Raw genomic sequence first — 18,567 nt, forward strand, 5'->3', positions numbered from 1 at the left:
TGACTTAAAATTGGTTAGATCAGGGGTCCCCAACCCCCAGTCTGTGCACTGGTACCAAGTTGTGGCATACCAGCAACTGGGCCACACAAACGAGCAAAGCCCCATCCACAGAATGCAGGCAGCACACAAAACCATGCCACCTCTGGTCTGTGGAAAAACCTCTCTCCACATAACCAGTCCCTGGTGCCCAAAAGATTGGGGACCTCTGAGTTAGATGACATCTGGAGTATTGTATTTCATTCTACGCTAATTTTAGGAGAAGCAAATCTGAAGAAAAACAAATAACGGAGAGAACAGTTGTACATATTGAGTATTTTAGGCTGGAGAACACTGCAGGGAAACATAACCCATTTTTATTTAATAAAGAAGATAGAAAAGAATTTTTAAGTTCTGAATGACAGGACAATAAACAATGCATTTAAATCACAAGGAAGTACATATCAAGTTCCGGCTGAGAAGCCCAATGAAGCAGGACACCAGAGGCATTGCGTTCTCTAATGTTTATTAGGCATTAACAAACTTAAAATAGATTTAAAGCTAGCTATGAGAAAAAAGTGAGAGGCAGTTAATTAAAAGAATGAAACCCATCCCCTCTCTGACAGTTCAGGTCATATTGTCCAATATATCTTCCAGTAATTATGAGAAGAAACTTTAGTTCCATCAAAACAACTCTTCAATGATTTTGGGTCTCATGTTGATAAGGAACACCTGTGTATTCAAAACTCTCCCCTCTTTCCCTCCCCCACTGTTGGCAAGCTAGAAGCATGCAGCCATCCTAAAGAGTAGATTTCGTAGCTTGACAGTACATTTCAGTTGCCATCCTGAAAACATTCCTAATGGTAAAAGCAAGTCAATTTGGAGCAGATTTTGTGCTGTGCACAGGTAATCCACAACTTAGAACAGTTCATTTAGTGATCATTAGAAGTTATAATGGCACTGAAAAAAAGTTGCCTTATGACTGTTTTTCACACAACTGCTACAATATCCCCATAATCACATGATCAAAATTCAGAGGCTTGGCAACTGACTCATTTATGATGGTTGCGCTGTCCCGGAATCATATGATCACCTTTTGCAACCTTCTGACAAGGAAACTGAATTGGGAAGCCAGATTCATTTAATAGCCATGTTGCTAACTTAACTGTAGTGATTCATTTAATAATTAGGGCAAAAATTAACCATTGTGCTTCGTAACAGAAATTTTGGGCTCAGCTGTGGTCATAAATCAAGGACTACTTGTATTGTCCTTTTTGGATGCCTTTAAACAGACTGATCACTAGTCAGAGATGTACAGTGGTCACAAATTTCAGCAGTGGATAGGGAAGTGGATTAGATTATTTCTTTTTTAAAGCAGGTATTTATTACTAATATAATTTCAAAAAAAGGAAAATGTATAATACTGATGCAAATACTTTTAAAATATAGAAAATGTGGGGGGAAAGGAAGGGAGAGGGGGGAAGCAATGAAATTCAGGTGGGTAACTAACAAGGATGCAATATTGGTCAGTTTTGGCACATCTGAGCCAGTATATCAGAAATGTAACTAAAATCTGGTTTTATCTAAAGCAAACTCACATTGCTCTAAATTACCTTCTTTTATCCCTTGCTTTTAATGTGTTTTGGTTTTTGTTTGCTTTGTCTGATATTGCTAACTCCAGAAGGACATCACATGATAGGTTTGTATGCAATACTTTGCTGAGTTTATTTTTAAGGAGCCTGACCAAGAACACGTCTTCAATAATGGTTACGTACTTTTTTTCTCCCTCCTGCCATTTTTGGAGGAGACAATCATACCTCGTATCTGCAGGATTCCAACACAAAATATGACCAGTTTATTCCTTAATTGCAGGCCCTGTCATAAGCTCTGTAAAACATGATTCATAGCTCTGCGTGGCTATGAACCCAGCTAATTGTGGGGTGCTCAATAAATCTTATTTTAATGCAAAAGATTTTAATTCAGGACACTTTACCCGTCCACCAAAACGCTACGCTTCACGTTTTCAGAAGAGGACTCTATAAGCGAACCTGTTAGTAATAAGTACTGTATAGTCATGCTCAATATTAAATCTGCATTAAAATATTTTATTTTAAAATGGTTTTATATATATATTACAGAAAAGAGCGAGTTGGGAAAGTGTTGCGGCGGCAGCAGCAGCAGCAACACTTCGACTTTGCTTTAAACTGATTCTAAAGCGGCGCATAAAGGCTGGCGCTATATAAAGGAATTGAAGCAAGTTCGTCTTCAGCGAGTCCGATGGGGAACCCTTGATGAGGGAGTTGCTTCTCGGCGGAGGGCTATCTCGGTGACACCAAGAGGGAGGGAAATTCTGTCTAGTGGGAATCGAAGCTGGGAACTGCTGCTTGTGTCGGTGGGGGGCGCTAGGTGAGGAAGATGCTGCTGGTGCTGTCGGAAGAGCACAAAGAACACCTGGGCTTCCTTCCCCAAGTAGAGAGCTCAGGTAGGAGCACTTCGAGGGCTTGCAGGGCTCGTCCATTCTGACTTGCGTGGCTCCGGGGACCGCGGGCCCTTCCTCGCCCCCTCACTTGCATTCCGCAGAGGAAGATGGAAAAGCGCCTGATGGGATATATAATCCTGTTGTGTTGAGGCTCACGCCACTACACAAGCCTTTGCCTGTTTATTTGGGAATGTTCCGCGTGGAGTATCGGAATATTTAGGACTGCGACCCTGAGAGCGCCCTGGATACGTTTGCTCAGCTGAAAACACCCTTGGGGTCACGCTTCCAGGGAAGTGTGGCTGCCCTCGCAGTTTAAAAGGGTTTTATCAGCATTGCCAGCAAAGATGTTTGTAGCAAATAAAAACGTGTGCCCAATAAAAATAGCTCGGCTGCCCCTGCTTTTATAGTACAAACTATTGCAAGTAAGCATAACAATTCTAATACAATTCTATTGATACCAGGGATTATATGTTCACTTTATTTTCTGGTATATTCTATGTAGACTTATGATTCATTTTGACTTTAAGCTTCAAGAAATAATACAAACCTACTCTATAATTTGACCTATGTTAATTCTCCAATTTTAACGCGAAAGCTTTGCTAAGACAGCTTTAGAACATCTTGCATAGCTTTCAAAGGCCAAAAAGACTACTGTATACACCATGTCTGGAGTACTTTGTTCTGTATCTTCAAGACCAAAGTATATTAAAGTTTATGTAAATGTTTTTAAATGAACACAAACTATAAATCTAAAAAGAATGATTCTTATAATGTTTGTTCATATAACTTAGTATGCTTTGTTAAATGTTAATATTTGCAGAAATTCTAAGAATTGTTGTTTTTTTTAAACTTGTAGCTAGTCAAAAATTATGCTGGGAATGACTTTGCCTTAGCTATTTTATTTTGTAGTTTATTTTTTTGCAACTAAAATATTTTTTAACAGTAAAGTTATTCTTTTTTATTAGTTCACATATCTGATTAAGATGTGGGTTAGATTAACAGTTAAATGAAGCATAATTACTGTAGTTGGCTTCATGTAACAAATTAAGCAATAATAGTAACTGAGCTTACACAGCACAGTGGTTGTTATATAACGTGATCAATCAGCTTATAGAAATAAATTGTTTTTAGGTTTATACAATACATTGAAGAATGGAGTAGCCAAAAGCCTGGGTTTGTGCAACATTGATTAGTTAACAAAGTTTGTGATTGCTTTTATGTTGTGTGAACATAGCCAAGTCTGTCAACTTGCACAATCACTTAGCATACCTAATCATCTCAGATAAATTGATCTAATCCTCATATTGCAGATTATTAATGTAGCTAATTTGCAATTACAAATGTTCTAGCAGAGGCAGTTCCTATGTCTGCAGTTAACTCAGTTTTATTCATGCAGTAAATTGAACCAAATTAACCATATAAGCTGAGTTCAGGTTGCATTCTCTGTGATGTTTGGGGTCATTTTGTGATTTGTTGTGATTACATCTAATTTTTGAGCTAGGAACTTCTTTGGTCACATTGGAGTTTAAGTAGACAGTAATATTATTAGGAAGCACACTGTGGCTGCGTCAGTACTTAAGAAACTGTCAAAATTTCCCCATTCAGATTCAGTTCATATGCAGTTTGATATGCAAGACTAACTCTATGCCCAATTCCAGAAACCTGTAGAAATGGAATCATTTGCAGATTAATATTACCTGTACCAAGTGATTAGGCATTTAACAATTTGATTACTAGATTTATCTCTACATGGGATTTATGCACTCATTGGTAGACTTGGTAAGACATATATAAATGCTTTATAAAATGCAGGAATGTATATACATTTTTAACTGATAAAGCAGCTGTGTATTTTCATCCCAGTAAAGTGATTCATATAAAGACAGCTAAGAACACTTTTTAAAGCAGCAGTACAAGCGTTGCAAACCATATGACTGATTTAATGTTCCCCAAAGGCATTGCAAAGGTCAATATTTTTAATGTCTTGCAAAACCCTATTTATTATTACTTTCATTCATGTTTGAATTAACTAGCCTTCCTAGACTATAACTGCAGTTATAATTGGAATCACTTACAGACATGTTGCATCTATATAACATTCGAGCAAACCAAAACATTTTTTTCTTGTTACTTTGCTTATTTTTGTCTTTGGGATTTGAGGAAGCCAAAGGATTAAAACAAAACGTTGCATAAATTTAGATATTGTAACCTAACGAAGCCAAGGGAACAGCCCTCAAAAAGTGGAAAAAATTAATTTTAGGGAGACATGATTTGATGATATACTTTATACTATAGTATGATATATTAATATTTTAAGAGGAATAAGAGTTTCTGGATCATATGCAATATTGGAATTCAACATTCTGGAGGCACAAGCAATAGAACACAGCCAAACTAGAGTCTTGGACTTAAAAGAGCTAATTTCAATAAACTTAGACCATGGGAAGAATTCCATGGATGAGAATCCTAAAGGGGAAAACAACTCAAGAAGCTTGGGAAATTTTGAAAAGTGAGATAATAAAGGCCCAGCCTAGTACAATACCAACAAAGAAGAAAAATAACAGCTCTCAAAAGAAACCAGCACGGCTGCATAAAGAACTCTCTGATAAATTGAAAGATAAAAAGGACAAGTATAAGAATTGGAAAGAGGGGCACATAACTAAGTCAGAATATCAGCAAATAGCCTGTGCCTGCAAAGATGAAGTGAGGAAAGCTAAGGCTCAAAATGAACTAAGGCTTGCGACCAAAGTCAAAAATAACAAAAAATGCTTCTTTCAACATATAAAAAACAAGAAAAAAGTTAAGGAAATGATTGGTCCATTAGTGGGGGAAAGTGGCAAGAAGGTGACAAGCAATAGGGAGAAAGCAGAACTATTTAATTCGTTTTTTGCATCTGTCTTTACACAAAGGGAAAAAACAGTCCAACCTACCCAAACCAGTGCCATAAAAAACAGAATAAAAACGCAAGTTAAGATAGGCAAGAAAATGGTAAGTGAGCACCTGTCCAGCCTAGACGAGTTCAAATCACCAGGACCAGATGGATTACACCCCAAGGTTCTCAAGGAACTGGCACACATGATCTCGGAACCACTGAACTATATTTTTCAAAGATCCTGGAGCACTGGGGAACTACCAGAGGACTGGAAGAGAGCTGATGTAGTTCCCATCTTCAAAAAAGGGAGAAAAATAGATCCAGGAAACTACAGACCTATCAGCCTGACCTCAATACCTGGGAAGATTCTGGAAAAGATAATCAGACAACAAATCAGCGAACACCTTGATGCAAACAAAGTCATCACTAAAAGTCAACATGGGTTTGTCAAAAACAGATCATGCCAGACAAATCTTATTACATTCTTTGACCAAGTGACAAAACTAGTGGACCAGAGGAATGCTATAGATATAATTTACTTGGACTTCAGTAAGGCATTTGATAAAGTATATCACAACCTACTACTTGATAAGATAGAAAAATGTGGATTAGATAGCATTACCACCAGATGGATTCGTAGTTGGCTGACAGGCCGTACTCAGCGTGTGGTCCTCAATGGAACCGCATCTACATGGAAGGAAGTGTGTAGTGGGGTGCCCCAGGGCTCTGTTCTGGGCCCAGTGCTCTTCAATATCTTCATTAATGATTTGGATGAGGGGATAGATGGGGAACTCATCAAATTTGCAGAGGACACCAAGCTGGCAGGAATAGCCAATACTCCAGAAGATAGGCTTAAGATACAGAAGGATCTGGACAGACTCGAACACTGGGCACTATCTAACAAAATGAAATTCAATGGTGAAAAAAGTAAGGTTCTACATTTAGGCAGGAAAAATCAAATGCATAGGTATAGTATAGGTAGTACCTTGCTCAATAGTAGTAACTGTGAGAGGGATCTCAGAGTCCTAGTGGACTATCACTTAAATATGAGCCAGCAGTGTGCTGCAGCTGCCAAAAAAGCCAACACAGTGCTAGGCTGCAATAACAGAGGGATAGAATCAAGATCAAGTGAAGTACTAATACCACTTTACAATGCTTTGGTAAGGCCACACCAGGAATACTGCATCCAGTTTTGGTCACCACGATGTAAAAAAGATGTCAAGACTCTAGAAAGGGTACAGAGAAGAGCAACAAAGATGATTAGGGGGCTGGAGGCTAAAACATATAGGGAACGGTTGCTGGAATTGGGTATGTGTAGTTTAATGAAGAGAAGGGTGAGGGATGACATGATAGCAGTGTTCCAATATCTCAGGGGCTACCACAAAGAAGAGGGAGTCAAGCTATTCTCCAAAGCACCTGAAAGCAGGACAAGAAGCAACGGATGGAAACTAGTCAAGGAGAGAAGCAACCTAGAACTAAGGAGAAACTTCCTGACAGAACAATTAACCAGTGGAACAACCTGCCTCCAGAGGTGGTGAATGCTCCAACACTGGAGGTTTTTAAGAAGAGACTGGACAGCCATTTGCCTGAAATGGTATAAGGTTTCCTGCCTGAGCAGGGGGTTGGACTAGATGACCTCCAAGGTCCCTTCCAACTTTATTATTATTATTATTATTATTATTATTATTATTATTATTATTATTATTATTATTATTATTATTATTATTATTATATGACAAGGAACACAAACCACAGACTTAAATGTCAATTGGCTAGTGCCTGCTGACATGCAGTCAGGGCAGTATTCTGCCTTATTGTTTCATGAAACATGGTCATTTTGTGATCCAGTAGTAGGGTCTTTTTATCATATGATAAAATTTATCTTATGACAAATATCATTTATCATATGACAAATATTTCTAACATAATTTTCTGAGGAATTCTGGTTTTTTCAGAAAAAGCAGTTTGGGGCACTCTGGTCTGTTGCTACTACTTGGCTGTTGCTCCTATTTAAATAAACTTCTATGCATGTTGGTTTAATATTAGGAACCTGACCCTGCCTTGTTCCTTAATAACATCATCAGAAGTCATGGCTTCTTTTTAGGTTATGGTTTATTAAGGAAAGGCCAAGGTACACGTACTGAAAAAACTACAGATGCTGCCATTCAAGTTTATTTAGCTTGCAGATCTATACCATAAATGTTTAAGTATTGTGAATTAATCTAATGTTTATTCCCAAGCCAGATTTTTTTTTAGAATCTAGTTCACTGTTACATGGAAAAATTGATAGTGAAAAATAAGGATTGAAATTTTATTCTGGCAGTCCATAATGTTTTGCTCATTCCTTTTATTTGTCCATTTCTGCCTATATTCATTACTCTCTAAAATTTCCCCTCTGTAAATTCAAAAACAGATTCATAATTTGTCATGGATGGAGATATCAATGAAGGAGAATATTTGTAGCTCAGGGTTGAAATAAGGGGTCTGGTGCTCTCTGAAGTTTGCTTGTTTTCTTGCAGACGTTTCATTACCCTAACTAGGTAAGATCATCAGTGCTACTAGTTACCTAGTTAGACTAATGAAACGTCTGCAAGAAAACAAGCAAGCTCAGAGAGCACCAAAGAATGGAGATAAGTTGTATTCAAATAGATTACTCTTAAAGGAGGCTTTTCTATGTCCCAGCCATAATCTCATTATGGTTCTTCTTTTTTTAGTTGTCAATGAATTTGGTCGTATTGCTATTGAGTTCTTAAGAAAAGGCACAAACCCTAAAGTCTATGAAGGAGCAGCAAGTAAGTACAAGAACAGTATGTTTTCTTAGGACCTTGTGGCTATAAAAGCAACAGACAAAAATAGATTACACATTATTGATATTATATATTGATGAGATGTAATGGTGTTAACCTAATAAAAATGATTAATTTGAACTAGGGATAAGATTTGTACCTTAGTCCAAAATAGTTTAGGATCATGGATTACAAAAAATTGTAAACTAACTCTGCAGTGATTGGCAGTGATTGGCATAGGAAACTATGTTGAGGAAGTTAAAATAAGAAAATACAATTTCTTTCAGCTTGAGGGCTTTGAATAGTATGTTAAAGGCCACTGGCCAAAAGAAATGAGGTAACTTTATTTTTTCCTTTGATTAATTTTTAAAGCTTGTATTCATTTGTTAAGGTTAGGATTTATTTAATGTTTAAATAAACATTAATAACAGAATTTTCCTTACCATAAACCATAGCTGATTCTCTTCATCTATGGAGACTTGTTTCATTGTTAACATCCCCTATTAATAAAGAGAAGACACTATAACCTTTTTTAAGTTCAAATGAAGTAAAAGTGAAGAAGAGAAATCAGAATAAGCAAGACCTTTTTCCTTTTTACATGGAAACAAAAGATTTGTTTGGATTTAGTTTTAGAGTATGGAGAGTTGTTTAAGGGGCACTTTTTCTCCTTTAAAACTCTTAAAAATGAAAATTGTTGGGGGGGGACTTTAACTTTCCTATCTTCCATCAACCTAATAAGCTTTAATATCAATGCCTGTGTTAAGAAAAAGTAAGATATTGAAGGAGAAAAGTTACAAAGGTCATTCTCAGTTAGAAGACCTGATTCCAGACTTGCAAATGAGACCTCTGAAAGTACACATGTGCAAATGTTTTAATCCTTTTTTTAAATTCCTGGTTGCTAAATCAGTGCTTAAATATGAATCTGGCTTGATGGGATCTGTAAATTAGAAATTATCAAAATAAACCATTAAGCAACTTTCTAATGTGCTGAAAATCAGAAGCAGTTTAGAAAGCAAAAAGTACATATTAATGCATCTATAATTTCAGGAATATATGTTCATATAGGTTATTTTATATATAGTTTATAACTCTGGGTCTGGAAATGGTAGTAAAGCTTGCTTGGAAATGCAAAGCAACAAGGAAGTTCTGAAATCACATCTGTAAATAATGAAACATGTATCTCTGATAAATGTGCTCAAATTCTTTTTCCAGTTCCTTACAAAGCAGAAACCATGTTCAAATATTTTTTTCATCTATTGTTAAATCACTGCACTTGTATTGAGATATCATCAGAATTGGTGCAGCAGTTTCAGAATTGGATTTAAGTTAGGAGTCTATACTCTGAAAAAAGGGATAAACCCTTAACATTATATATCATATGGTAAACTAGCATATTTTCCATAGGCATAGGATATTTGACATAAAGCTTATAAGAATTTTATTCGCAGTTTGCATTTTAAGCAGCAAAGTCCTGCTTTTCTAATGTCATTTATTTTCTGATAATTCATGAAAAATGGAAAAACTTTAGAGGAAAAAAAATTTGAGCTCTGATCTCTAGTAGACTTTCATATGAATTTCACTGGACGTTGTAAGCCAAAGATCTCTTCTGCCTCTCTTTTCAGTCATTGTTAATCATTTACATGCAGAATCCAAGACAGTTTACTTCTAATATATGCATTCACATTTGCAACCTAGCATATATTTCTAGCTATAAGGATTTATTTTTATGACTTGTTTTCTTTATTGACCATTTATATGTTGTATTTCTATGGCCTTTTCATTTTTTAGAAAAACTTAATGTTAATAGTGAGACAATTCAGCATGGAGTAGAAGGATTAACATACCTTCTCACTGAGAGCTCAAAACTCATGGTAAGTGGTTACACAATGTGTTCTATTTAGAGAAATAAGCATATACTTCAGATTGTTTTGTGGGAGAGAATCAAGTAAGTCTCACTTCTAGGAAGGTGTGGTGTTTCAGATGAAAGTTTAAACATTCCTCTGGTTTTGGTGCATTTACTATTTAGTTAACTTCTTTCACCTGTTCAGATTTCATTGACTTTAAGAACTTATTGATGACTATCTGCATATTTTAAAATTTTTATATGCTGATTTCTACTGACCAATCATATTTCATAGAAGGAAATATGATCTTTAGAACAAGAAATATATTTGGAGCAAGGAAAAATGTAATAAAAGTAACTGAAAATTTAAATGTTTTGCGTTTTACTAATTTTTAGATATCTGAGATAGATTTTCAAGACTCAATACTTGTATTACAATTTCCTGAAGAACTGAATGCCTTACTACTTCAGCTCTATCTTGACAACAGAAAGGAGATCAGGAATATTCTGAGTGAACTAACACCAAAGTTTCCTAGTTATCATAATATGGAGTGGAGACTAGATGTGCAGGTAAGAATACAAGCATTAGTAGATATTCACTGATTTATATCAGCTCCAGTAAGAACAAATTTGTTTATTGATGTCAAATGAGCAAATATTTGTTCTTTCCAGAAGATAGAGGTAGCAATATTATGAAATCATACTTTTTGCCAGGAGGATACAATAAAGTAAACTATATAAATTACCATATTTTTCGGACCATATGACACACTTTTTCCCCCCCCCCAAAAGTGGGGGGGGGAACGAGGGTGCGTCTTATGGTCCGAAGGTGATCCGTATGGCCTGCCCCAACCTCTGCAAGTGGAAAGCAAGGGAGATTGCCCAGAGCACAAATTGGCACGTGCTGAGCAACGCCGATCTCGCGCTCCTGCAATCTCCCTCGCTTGGTTTCAGCTTCCTTTGCTACAAGAGAAAGCAGGCTGAAACGGAGCGAGGGAGATTGTCAGGAATGTGAGATCGGCCGATTCACGTTCTTGGCAATCTCCCTCGCTCCGCTTCAGCTTGCTTTCTGCAAGAGAAAGCCGGGCCCCAGGGCCGCCTCTGCGGGTACTGCTCTAACGCGGAGAGGGAAGGACAAAGAGGGAGGGAAGGAAGAAAGGAAGGAAGGAAAGAAGGAAGGGACAATGGGAGAGGGAGGGAGAGAGAGAAAGAGAGAGAGAGAAAGGGAGAGAGACAAGGAGAAAGAAGTAGGGAGGGAGAGAGAAGGAGAAAGAGGGAGAGGGAGAGGGGAAGAGAGAGGGAGAGAAAGAAAGGGGGAGAGAGAAGGAGAAAGAAAGGGAGGGAAATAGAGGGAGAGAAAGGGAGAAATAGAGGGAAAGAGAAAAATAGGGAGAGGGAGAGAGAGGAGAGAGAAAGAAAGAGGGAGGGGGAGAGAGGGAGAGAAAGAGAAGGAGAGAGAGAAATTAAATTAGTAACATGATTGTTAGGTGAATCTGGTTTCCCCACTAACTTTGCTTGTCAGAAGGTTGCAAAAGGCGATCACATGACCCTGGAACAATGTGACATTATAAATATGAATCAGTTGCCAAGTATCCAAATATAAATCACATGACCCTGGGGATGCTGCAACGGTCATAAGTGTGAAAAATGGTCATAAGTCACTTTTTTCAGTGCCATCGTAACTTTGAACAGTCACTAAGTGAATCGTTGTAAGTCGAGGACTACCTGTACTTTATCATTTTTTTTCCCTTTTTGGGGGGGGGTCAAGTTTTTGACACCTTGCTGGGCGACTGGTGGTACTCGGACATTGCCTTGTCCTAAAAGTGGTACAATGGATGAAAAGGTTGAAAAGCCCTGTTTTAGTATACCAGTACTATTTGGTTCAGAATATTTTTTTTCTTGTTTTCCTACTCTAAAAACTGGGTGCGTCTTATGGTCAGGTGCGTCTTATGGTCCGAAAAATACGGTATCCACTTATTCATTAAGACTACAGTTTGCACCTTAAGTCTATTCATATTAAGAAAATACTTAGAGAAATTCCCATCTTACTAGTATATAGTATATCCTGCTCCAGGCAAATTATTGGAATTTTATTCAAATTGCCTTTTATTTTGCAATAGAAAATCTGGAATAAATGTTGGTCATTTTAAATGGTAATGTAATAAATTATTTAAATTGATGAAAGTTTAAAGAAAAGGTTCTAGTGAGAATAATAAAAAGTTATGTACATAGTCTAGTCTAATAAAAATCAGCCACTAAATTGTTTAGCAGCCCATTCTTGAAATTAGAACTAGGATAACATATTTATAACATTATAACATAACCATAAATGTATGTATGGTTTTTTTTGTGAGAGAGGGATTATCCAAATGACAGGTCCCGCGAAGTCTTTCCTACAAAGGTAGGGTAATGTCTTCAAATGGGAGCCAGTTTGTCTAGTGGTTAAGGCACCCAAGCCAGAAACCAGGATGCTGTGAATTCTAGTCCCACCTTAGACATAAAAGCTGCTTGGGTGACTTTGGCCAGTCTTTCTCGGCCCATCATGTCCCAGCTGGCTTTTAAGAGACAAGGTAATTGTTTAATTTTTGTCATAACTAACGGATCAACACTTGATTGATTTGAAAAAAAAAGCAGAAACTGAACATGCATGAAAAACACTAGGTTTGAAAATATATATGTACATATAGTTACACAAATAGCATACATTGAAACAAAAGTATGTAATTCAAATTCAATGGATATTTGGATTTAATAGGCATCCCCTCCACCCAAGTGGGTTATAGTTGGATAACAATGATATTTGGATTATTTAAAATTTTATAAAATAATTCAGTTGCCTTTTTGTTAAATGTCAAAAATGTGTTAGATTCCAGAAAAAGGAATCGCAATATATTCCTGTTGTTTTAGTTATCCATGAAGTTTTAAAGCAGGGGTGTCAAACTGCCAGGCTGTGGGCTGGATGCATTATGCCAAAACCACGCCCACCCCATTGCTGACAATGGAGAAGAAGTCGCGATACGTCACGACACATTACGTGACGTGAGTTTGACACCCCTGTTTTAAAGCAACCAAATAACTGCAGAGAAGAGGTTGTGTATAGATAGTCCTCAACTTACAATCACAAGTGAGCCCAAAATTTGTGTTGCTAAGCAAGACAGTTAAGTGAGTTTTGCCCCATTTTACGACCTTTCTTGCCACAGTTGTTAAGTGAATCATGGCACTTGTTAAATTAATAACATGGTTGTTAAATGAGTCTAGCTTCTCTGTTGACTTTGCTTGTCAGGAGGTCACAAAAGGTGACCACATGACCCCTGAAATATATGTAAGTTACCAAGCATCCGAATTATGGTCACGTTGCTGCAATAGTCGAAAGTATGAAAACCGTTATTAGTTTTTTCAGTACTGTTGTAACCTCAAACAGTCACTAAACAAATGGTTGTAACGCAGGGTCTATAGAGGTATTCCTGGACTTACAACCATTTGTTTAGCAACTGTTCAAAGTTACAACAGCACTGAAAAAAGTGACTTACAGCCAGTATTTGTACTGACAACCATTGCAGCATTGCCACGGTTATGTAATCAAAATTTGGGGACTTGGCAATCATATGTGTTTATGACAGTTGCAGCATTCCAGGATTGTGTGGTTGCCATTTATGATCTTCCCAGCTAGCTTCTGACAAGCAAAATCAATGTGGGAAGCCGGATCACCTTAACAAATATGGCAAAAGAGATCCTAAAATCAGGTGTGACTCACTGAACTGCCTTGCTTAGCAATGGACATTCTGTTTATAATTGTTTCCAGTTGTCATAAGTCAGGACTACCTGTAGTAAGGCCATGAAAAAAAATTGTCTACAGATGTACAAAAAACGTATTTTACACCTGCCTTTTTGAGTATAAAATATTGTACCTAAATAAATGCCCAAGTTGATGATACATGAAGCATGTACTATGGATATTTAGTTCTGGTTGAAATTTTCAAACTGCAGTAAACGAGTATCAGTAAAACTGGAATATTCAGTAATAATAAAGAAACAGGTACATACTGTAACAACTTATATTTTTGTAAACATTTGCTTTATGATTGCTGTGAATATGGCTGCTCGTAACTCATCGTTACATTTATCACTTTTTCCATCTCATAATTTAAATAGCTTGCCAGCAGAAGTCTGAGGCAACAAATTAAGCCGGCTGTAACTTTGAAGCTACACCTTAATGAGAATGAAAATCAAACAACAAAAATACTACAAACTGATCCTGCCACATTGCTCCATCTAATTCAACAAATGGAGCAAGCATTGGGGGAAATGAAAACAAATCATTGCAGACGAATAGTGCGCAACATCAAATAGTGTTTACATTATAGTAAATCTGCATAATTACAGGAAGCAGTACTTCAAAAAGTGCATCTGGACCAGTCAGAGCAGTATTCCAAGAACATAAAACAATATTTGCTGGTTGAAGTTGATTGGGTGCTATGTTGATAAGGCTGCCAGATGCAAGTTAGAATAACTCTCATAAACTTTAATCATGCATAAATAGTTGAATATGTGAGCTTTTTCTGTTCTATGCATAACATACAATGTTTTTTGACCATTTTTTTCTTTTTCCAGTCTTTAAGAATAAAATGCATATATTAACATTTTGTATGTTTTTGGTCTTCAGACTTGTTTCTTACAGTTACTGTATTATTATTGAGCAAATTACTGGTTAATGAAATAAAACGTTTTGTCATGCTCTGCCAACTGATTTTATTATGCAAAAAGCGTTATTACAATTATGCATTCTAAAAATTACTTCATTAAAACAAAGAATGTTCACACAAGTCATTTTTGTTTGTATATTCACATGTGCATAAACTAGGCAGCTGGACATAGAAGAAAAAGTATAAATCAGAGCAAATAATCATTTAAAATGATTGTTGTCACTAATGTGTATACATTATTTTAGTGGAAATTGTGACTAGTTTGTGTTTATTTTAACTATTTGGTATGGAGAAGTCCCAGATGCCCAAAGTCTATCTCTTCTCCAGATATGGAAGGGTTAATCAAAGGGCTTTGGGCTGAGAACTTGGCAAATACTGGACAGGCTTTCCCAAAGATGCTTTTTCACAAGGCAACTGGACTTTCTTGTTTTTCTTTGAAGACATTTTGCTTCTCATCCAAAAAGCTTCAGCTCTGACTGAATGGTGGGGAATGGAAGGATTTATATTCCTTGCAGAGAGCTGGTCACTTCCATTCTTTTAGAGCCATGGTGGCGAAACTATGGCAGGCGTGCCACAGGTGGCACGCAGAGCCCTCTCTGTGGGCACTCACGCTGTTGCCCCAGTCCTATGCCTTCAGCTGGGTTTTATAAAACCTTTTCATTTTAGGCCTCCGCAGCTATGTGCAAAAAAAAAGGTTCAATCAATCAATTTCAACCTCAGGGAAAAAAAATATCTCACAAAGTTGGAGTTGATTGATTGAACTTTTTAGTCCCACCCAGTCTGCCGTTACCACCATAGCCACGCCCTCCCAATGGGCCATACCCACCCAATGGGCCACGCCCACCTGGCACCCGACAATACATAAGTGCTTTTTGGGTTGCAGTTTGGGCACTCGTTCTCTAAAAGGTTTGCCATCACTGTTTTAGAGCGTTGTTGGGGCTACCTGGAGGTTTATCTGGGTTGAAAGAACTGGGTTGTAGACTGGAGATAGATGATGTCTGCATTCCAAAAACTGAAGCTGTCACGATAATGAAGAAACTGTTACAAGACAACACCTTAGGTGACAGAACCAACCTCTGCCCAGATGACATATATGCCATGCTAGACTTCTTGCCTGATCACTATTTTAAATACAATGAAGGTTTCTACAGACAAAAACGGCTGTGCCATGGGTTCACCTGTGTCATCCATTGTGACAATCTCTACATAGAAGAGGTAGAAACCAAAGCCCTTAAACTCCTTTACAGGAATTCCACCCATTGGTATAGGTATGTGAACGATACTTGGGCCAAGATCAACACACAGGAATTGGAAGCGTTCACCAAACATATCAACTCGGTGGACAGAAACATCAAATTCACATGGGAAGATATTAAGGAAAATTATCTAGCCTCCCTGCACTGTGCAGTACACATTAAGGAAGACAAAAGCCTTAATATTGAAGTTGCAGGAATACTGGAAAAGCTTAGGAGGATTTTCAGCCAACACAACATATGTGCACACTTCAAACCCAAGAATATACTAAGGCAGACGCTTGTCCACCCCAAGGATATATGGTATATGCAGTACAATGCAGTGAGCCATGTGCAGATCTGTACATTGGAGAAACAAAACAACCACTTCATAAACATATGGCACAACATAGGAGAACAAACCCGTTAGGGCAAGATTCAGCAGTCCATCTGCATTTAAAAGACAAAGGCCACTCTTTCAAAGACAGCGAAGTCCACATTTTGGACAGAGGACCGCTGGTTTGAAAAGGGTCAAAGAAGCCATCTTTGTCAAAATTGAACACATGGCACAACATAGGAGAACAAACCCATCAGGGCAAGATTCAGCAGTCCATCTGCATTTAAAAGACAAAGGCCACTCTTAAAGACAGCAAAGTCCACATTTTGGACAGAGAAGACCGCTGGTTTGAAAGAGGGGTCAAAGAGGCCATCTTTGTCAAAACTGAACAGCCCTCTCTTAACGGGGGGGGGGGGGGGTGAGGGGTGAGGGGAGGGACACGAAATCATCTATCTCCAGTCTACCATGCAGTCCTTTCAACAGTTCCAAGAAGGCTCCACACCCATTTGCACTTCTCACGTGACTTTGACAACAGATAAACCTCCAGATGGCCCCAACAACCGGGTGTCAAACTCGATCGTGTCACGTGATGTATTGTGACATATCATGATGTTTTTTGACTGGGGAGCCGGGGTGGGCGTGGCCTGCGCGTGATGCATCCAGCCCACAGGTCTTCAGTTTGACACCCGTGCTCTAAAAGAATGCAAATTACCAACTGTGTGCAAGGAGTATAAATCTTTCCATTCCCCACCATCCAGTCAGAGCTAAAGAAGCTTCTTGGATGAGAAGTGAAATGTCTTCAAAGGAAAACAATGAAATCCAGTTGCCTTGTGAAAAAGCATCTTTGGGACAACTATGACCTGTATAACTGAGAATCTCCATAGACTGGACAGGTGTGAGTTAAATGATTCAGTGGTCTGATTTGGGGATTATTGGATATGATGGCTGATTTTAGGGTTTAAAATGGAAGAAAACATTTCTGTTTCTTTTCTAAGTACATACATGGCTTATTCCTCATTATGTAATATGTCCAGTCTCTTACCCAAGCTGCTCACTGCCATTAAAGGCTATAATCTTCAGTTTAACTGTCATGACTCTTCAGTGAAACCTTGTTTAAAAAATTAACTTGGTTAAAACAGGACAGCAATATAATCATAGATGTATTTACTTAAAATTACCCCCCAACCCCATGCTCAGATTTATTCTTAAGGAAGTCTGTTAGGGTTACAAGCCTAAAAATACCAACTGAGCATTCCTGAACTAGATAAGTTATAAAATTAAATAATTGCATATTTGTTTTCATCTACTGTAATTGTACTGACTATCCTATTAGATATCCAACCTATCACAGTTAAAGACAAATCAATTCTATTTGCTCAGCATGCTAAATTTGGACAGTTTCGGTAGAGTCTTTTATTGTTTAACCTTACTCATCTGGTAAGTATCATGGCTAAGCAGATATTTAAATCTGATTCTAATTTAGGCTTAACTACTGTGAGTGCTGAATAAATAGTATTTTAACTGCTGTGTTCACATTGGCTCTCATCATTTAGCAGGATTTTTTTTAAATAGAATTTTTATGAAACATAAAATCTCAAGTAGAGATGATAGCAGAGATGCTCTTTTGAAAGGACTGAAATGCAGCTCCTAGAATGGAACCAAAGAATTGATGGCTCAGTTTAATGTGTCTTGTAAAGTGTTGATGAGATTTTTATTCAGACGTGACACCCGTAAGACCTGGAAAGCAGAGGAACACTGAATATGTTGGAGAATCTGTGGCTCTGTAGTTATTTTGTTCAAGTTCCCATTGACCATGTAAGCATGGTCAGCTGAAATCATAGTTTAATATTTGAAAATTTTCACTCCTAAGCTAAATCTATCCACTATGGATATTTTCTCCGTCTGGATCCACACATTATGACAAACCACAATATGGTTGGTTATATGTGGCATAAATCTGCTATGTTGGCTATATTTTGTGCCTGCTCAGATACAAGGATCATACTAACCCAGTAACTGCTATACTGCTTCACTCAGATTGGGAGCAAGATGCAGATAAAGTAGAAATTTGGGGTGAGTAGTGGACACAGCGGGACTAGGGCCTGGGAATGTTTGTTTCCTTACAGCTTGGCAGTGCAATATAATCGGGTTTTTCCCCAACTGAAAACTATTGAAGTATAAAAGCGGATTTGGCACCCACAAGAGCCAGCCTAAGGGGAATATCTCCTGGACAGTCGGCTGTCTCAGTCCTAAATCCGTTGCATCCTGGCTCTGGATTACTTCTTAGCTAAAGCTCCAAAAGGAGCAGCTGGAGGAAGCCCTGGCACGCGTTTTGCCTG

At 37.7% G+C, this 18,567-nt stretch overlaps 1 protein-coding gene across 2 annotated transcripts; it reads left to right on the forward strand.

Moving 5' to 3' along the window:
- Positions 1-2,318: 2,318 nt before the first annotated feature.
- On the forward strand, positions 2,319-14,694 carry COMMD2 (COMM domain containing 2). Of its 2 annotated transcripts, none has more exons than XM_083364434.1 (5): positions 2,319-2,458; positions 8,042-8,119; positions 9,902-9,984; positions 10,353-10,526; positions 14,109-14,694. In XM_083364434.1, the coding sequence occupies exons 1-5, from the start codon at positions 2,392-2,394 to the stop codon at positions 14,304-14,306; spliced, it is 600 nt and encodes a 199-aa protein (XP_083220560.1). In that variant the 5' UTR covers positions 2,319-2,391; the 3' UTR covers positions 14,307-14,694. The 2 variants fall into 2 exon arrangements, with proteins under 2 accessions (XP_083220560.1, XP_083220561.1); XM_083364435.1 differs by having other exon boundaries at positions 10,428-10,526.
- The last annotated feature ends 3,873 nt before the right edge of the window (positions 14,695-18,567 follow it).

Source organism: Vipera ursinii (assembly GCF_947247035.1).
Source record: "Vipera ursinii genome assembly, chromosome: 5".
NCBI classification, from domain to species: domain Eukaryota; kingdom Metazoa; phylum Chordata; class Lepidosauria; order Squamata; family Viperidae; genus Vipera; species Vipera ursinii.